Raw genomic sequence first — 5,323 nt, 5'->3', positions numbered from 1 at the left:
GTTTTCACATGTATAGAATTAATCTTCATGCAGTCTAAAACATGCATTCAGAAATCATGAATTATCATTAATACTAATTATTTTAATAGATCTAATAGAACATAAACGAATCCATAATTCCAGATAATTCCAGCACCATTCCTTTAATTTTTAAGGGGCACTGGTAATTTTTCAAGGGACCTCTGCCTTTTAGGTAGCACCTAATTTCATATTATCCTTCGGTCGCAGAGACACAACGACAGGCGCCTCTCGGCTCGGGTGTTAATACATTTTGATGGTTGACAATATCAATAACATCCTCACTGACATGTGTTATTTATTTTATTATACCGAAGCAACCAAAACAAGAAATATACTGGTAGAAGCAACTGGTATTTTATTCAATTTTATCTAATAACACTGTGAATCAGTCACTTGAATGCTCTTGAATAGGTCATGTACCTAAATTTTAATCTGTAACAAACAACTGCATGCATAGCAACGGAATATTATGAACGCCTAACGTATGATGAAAAGTCTGTATCAATCCACTGAAACTTGTTGAAATACCATCCATTGAGTGCGACGCGCAGGTGTTATTAAAGTTATTACCTGGGGATTACTCGAAAACGCGGATCGGCATGAGAGACATTAAAAGTAGTACATTTTGAGAGATAGGGACTTTGCATTAGGTGTTTTACATGAGGTATAATAATATAAACTATGCTTCATGTACTGTGTACTGAGTATCCCTATCATTTATCTTGCACTTTTTGTTTGAAATATTTAGTTTTTTTACCAAACAGAAGGTACCAGTTTATCATTGCGGATAAATATGTAATCAGATATCATTGGCTTTGATTTGAAAATTTCTAATTACAAATTGCTTGCATAATTCAAAAGGCAACACCAAAATCTCCAATTCAGCAGTGTTGTTATCGAAGTTTATTTGAAATGAAGTCGTTCACAAATAACTTCTTTTGACTACACAAATTCATCAGTTCCATTTAAAGTCACTTTCGTATTTTAAGTTAATGTTTTATTGTACCCGAAAGCTTCAAAATCATCACGATACATGTTTTGTATATTTCTTATAACATCTTCGGTCAGCCCTTTGTAAGCACTTAGCATTGCTTCCTTTCGTTGCTCTATAGTGCCCTTCCGAGACAACATTCTTCCTTTCATTTCACGAAGGAAAACTTTTGAAATGAAATCCACATTCGAATATGACTTTTCAGATTTAAAATACTTTTTAGGAAATGGAATGTGCTTACTGATGAATCCCTGAATTTGAAACGAATTCCAAAGTCTCTTAGCTACAATTTTTCCGGTCCATGTTTTAGCATAATCCTTTGCATTATCAAACGTAACTTGTATGATACCTGGTATTGAGTCTTCTATACGCGAATCATGAAGTGATTTTATTATGGAATCATACGTTTTATGTTCTGCTTTGTCCACACCAACCGCTTGTAGGGCGTTCTTAATATCAGTTTCAAACGTTTCCTGTTTTACTACAATATAATTATCAGAATTACATATTAGATGATTCAATCGTGGAAAACATGGTTCATAATGGTTAAACATGAAATTATTCCATTTGCGAGGGTCTAATGCATAATTAAGGAAGTCCTGAAAAGTGAGCGAAAGTCCACGCGGATCACTGCGACTGACTGTTGTATGATTTATTAGACCTGACGCGGTGTTCCTTTGTTTGTATGCAAGTATATTTGATACGAAATGGATACTGTTTGGCAAGTACACCTTATCAACAAATGCAGCAAATAATCTGGAGTAAGGATTTCGTACCGCGACAATAGTCACCATTTTATCCAAAGTGCGGTTAAAATAAAATTGTTTTCCTTGTCCTAAGAATTCTTTATGAACCATCTTACGAGTTGTGCCGAATTTGTCTTTTGCGTTTGTAGAACCATATTCTAAAGCAGAAAACATCTGCTTAATGAAGGTAGATCCAATTTTAGGCATATCAAAGTAGCTGATGTTAAATTTGTTATTATAGATCAGTTGCACAGAACTGTCTGCTGTTGGCTCCGGGACGCCGGTGGCTCTACAATATGCATGTATTTGCTCTTTTCGTGCCGTCGGTATCGTGTTATTTGCGCGTTTGTACGTCTGTGTATAAAGATGCTTGTTTCGCGGCAGAGGAATCCACTCTTTGAAGTCAAGGTTTGCCACTGGTATTGTCGAACTATATCTGCCTATCACGAAACAAATCAAAATGTGTTAAAGGACAATACAGGTTTACAACTTGAACCAAACATTGTTTTTAGATGTAAATATACATACGTCATGTCTGATGTTCTTTAACGACTAAAGCTAGTCTTTTACAAGAAGACATATCTTTTTAAGGAAGTTCTGAACGTTCAGGTGAATTTTTGCTACAGTGTAAAATTCAGTCAAGCGATGATTTTTATAATATCACTATATACTTACAAAAAATAAAGCAAATAGAGAAGAATAAGTCGTGGTGATGATATTTCGCTATACTGATTTGAAGAATTTCGACCTAACGGTAGTTTTCATCATTGACTTCTATTGAAAAAAAAATTTGAACACATTTTTGCGAATAAGATTTTTTCTACAATGCAGATTATAATATAACATATCGCAGTAGTAAACAAAAACCACGCCCACAATGTGATAAAAAAAAATCTTATCGATTTGTTTGCATACACACTGCTCATTAAATATATAGCTTTTGACAGCAAAAGTCTACGCTATTTTTTAACAGTCCCCGTATTCTTGAAATATTTGCCAATGATTAAAGAAAGTAATATTAGACAATTAACATGTAAACATTTTTGGTTACATATTTTACGTTTAGAATTATATTTTCGTCTCCATTTGACAGATTAATTCACGGTTGTCATTAATTCATCAATTCATAGGCTTTAATCTACGTTATTAGGTTAAATGCCGTGACGCCGTTATTTGGAGTAAATCAAACGTGCAGAACCACCTCAAGTTCTTTCTTTTGATAAGAGCATTACAATATCTAACTTTGTCCATTTGTCTGTCCAACTGTCAGTCACAAAAAAAAACTGATCATGTGACTATTGTGAAAAGTGTCAGATAATTCTAATGAAACTTGTAAATAGAAGGCCCATAGTAAAATTTAATTGATAATTTACTTAACCTTTAGACTGCTGAAGGCAAGTGATTCTGCCTTTGCGACCAGTGCTGACCAAGATCAGCCTGCACGTCCGTGCAGGCTGATCATGGTCTGCCCTGTTTGCTATTCAGTCAGTAACTTTTCAGTGAACATCCCTTTGAACAAGACGTGGTACTGTCATAACTGAATGATGCACCAGTCCATTTTAAAAATTTAGCAGGGTAAAGGTTAATAACAGTAAAGGAAAACTTGTTCCTAGCGCAGCAAATAGTTAATATATAGCACAAACGGGATACTGCAATAACTATAAAACGACAAAAAAATATTAAATGGTTAAATTTCGAAAAAGTAGGCAAATTTTTACTTACTTGTAGGAAATTAAAAATTGTTGTTACTCTCTTATATAATTGTCCAAGGTCATACAACTATATATCCTTTTAGGATGATTATGTTATAAAATATCCTCTAAAGGTATACTTATCTAGTGCGATAATCACTCTCGCGTAAATAGTCAATCTTCTTGTCTATTACCCCCAAGTCTATTGCCCTGGAGTAAACTGTGTTGTTATAACAAGCACATAGACAGCGAGTAAATTGTGTATTTTGTTTCAGCTTATGAGACCTTAATAAATTGCTCTGGAGTAAATGAGCCGGGCCATGAGAAAACCAACATAGTGGGTTTGCGACCAGCATGGATCCAGACCAGCCTGCGCATCCGCGCAGTCTGGTCAGGATCCATGCTGTCCGCTTTCAAAGCCTATTGAATTGGAGAAACTGTTAGCGAACAGCACGGATCCTGACCAGACTGCGCGGATGCGCAGGCTGGTCTGGATCCATGCTGGTCGCAAATCCACTATGTTGGTTTTCTCATGGCACGTCTCAAATTTATTTTTTTCAATCATCACCTAATAACGCGGTTACAATTTAGCAGTGAAATATGACATGACATCTTATAATAGACAACCAACCCTTGAAAATACCAAAATCTTACCTAGAAGAACAAACAGCAGAACAATAATAAGAAAGTGCAACATAAATATTGCCTTCGAATGACTGTTTTGGGCATTCTGGCTCATCTTCTTGCTTGTAAGGACTTGATTTCATAGAAAATCTGAAATAAAAACCACTGGATAAAGGCACATGCAAATATGTGTAACACCATTCTTGTCCTGTTATATAGCAACAAAACATTCTTTTGATCAATCTACATGCATAATCAACAGTGTCCAGTCATTAATATTAAGTATCAACATGTTAAATTACAAATTAATCCTTAGCCTGCTGGCGGCAGATGATTCTGCCTTTGCAACCAGTGTAGACCAAGATCAGCCTGCACATCCGTGCAGTCTGATCATGGTCTGCACTGTTCGCTAGTCAGTCAGTAAATTTTCAGTGTAAACCCCTTTGAATGATAAGTGGTACCGTCCAAATTGAGAGATGGACCAGTCCATTATAGAAATATAGCAGGGTAAGGGTTAAACAATCTACTCACGTTTTAACTTTACGCTGTTATACAATGTTTTCATGTATCAAGTATATATTTTAAACGACTGAATAAATCTGTATACGTATTTACATTATCCTATTATATAACATAGAAACAGTTCCTGTTCTACGAAAAATTAAAACAAAACTATTTTCATCTTACATAATTAAAAGTACTTGAATAAATGTAAATTTGAATTAACATGTCAAAATGTATCTAATATGTTCAGAATGAAAACATTGAAAACCATTTTTTCACTGGTAATAAACTATACAATGTACAGTTGTATGTTTAGGACAAACAATTGTTCTAATTCGTTTATCTCCAGCACTTGAAGTAAGATGTCGTAGACCAGAGATTAGATATGGAACGCTGATATAAGATGCGTTTGATCACCAATAGATGTTGTGCGATCAAAATAAGATTTCATCAGTCGAGATAAGATGTGGTGCGCACGTGATAAGATATCAAGAGATCGGGATAATATGTGGTTCGATCGAAATAAGATGTCGTGCGTCCGAAATAAAATGTCATGCGTCCGAAATAAGATGTCCTGATGTCGAAATTAGATGTCTAGCGCTCGAGATAAGATGTCATGCTATCGAGGTAAGAGGTCATGCAATCGGAATAATAATCCATGCGCTCGAGATAATAACCTGTGCGCTCAAGTAACAAGTGAGTTTTAGTTTAATTTAATTAGTTTAAACATATTTATTCCAAAAATA

General features: G+C 35.0%; 1 protein-coding gene across 1 annotated transcript; it reads right to left on the bottom strand.

Annotated features, from left to right (window-relative positions):
• Nucleotides 1-611: 611 nt before the first annotated feature.
• On the bottom strand, nucleotides 612-4,223 carry LOC123557808 (uncharacterized). The gene is made up of 2 exons (XM_045349515.2): nucleotides 4,104-4,223; nucleotides 612-2,198 (listed from the first exon to the last, which is right to left on the bottom strand). Exons 1-2 carry the CDS (start codon nucleotides 4,186-4,188, stop codon nucleotides 1,006-1,008), a joined length of 1,278 nt encoding a protein of 425 aa, XP_045205450.2. The 5' UTR covers nucleotides 4,189-4,223; the 3' UTR covers nucleotides 612-1,005.
• Nucleotides 4,224-5,323: the final 1,100 nt, after the last annotated feature.

The sequence above is a fragment of the Mercenaria mercenaria genome, chromosome 5 (genome assembly GCF_021730395.1).
Source record: "Mercenaria mercenaria strain notata chromosome 5, MADL_Memer_1, whole genome shotgun sequence".
Taxonomy (NCBI): domain Eukaryota; kingdom Metazoa; phylum Mollusca; class Bivalvia; order Venerida; family Veneridae; genus Mercenaria; species Mercenaria mercenaria.
The sequence above is the reverse complement of the archived record's forward strand: the minus strand, read 5'-3'. Positions and strand labels throughout refer to the sequence as shown.

What these genes read in the sequence shown, in the direction of transcription:
- LOC123557808 (XM_045349515.2), bottom strand. Translation starts at nt 4,188, where the DNA reads ATGAGCCAGAATGCCCAAAACAGTCATTCGAAGGCAATATTTATGTTG. An exon ending in TCTGCTGTTTGTTCTTCTAG is followed by an intron (nt 2,199 to 4,103) that starts GTAAGATTTTGG and finishes GTTTCGTGATAG; the next exon opens with GCAGATATAGTTCGACAATA.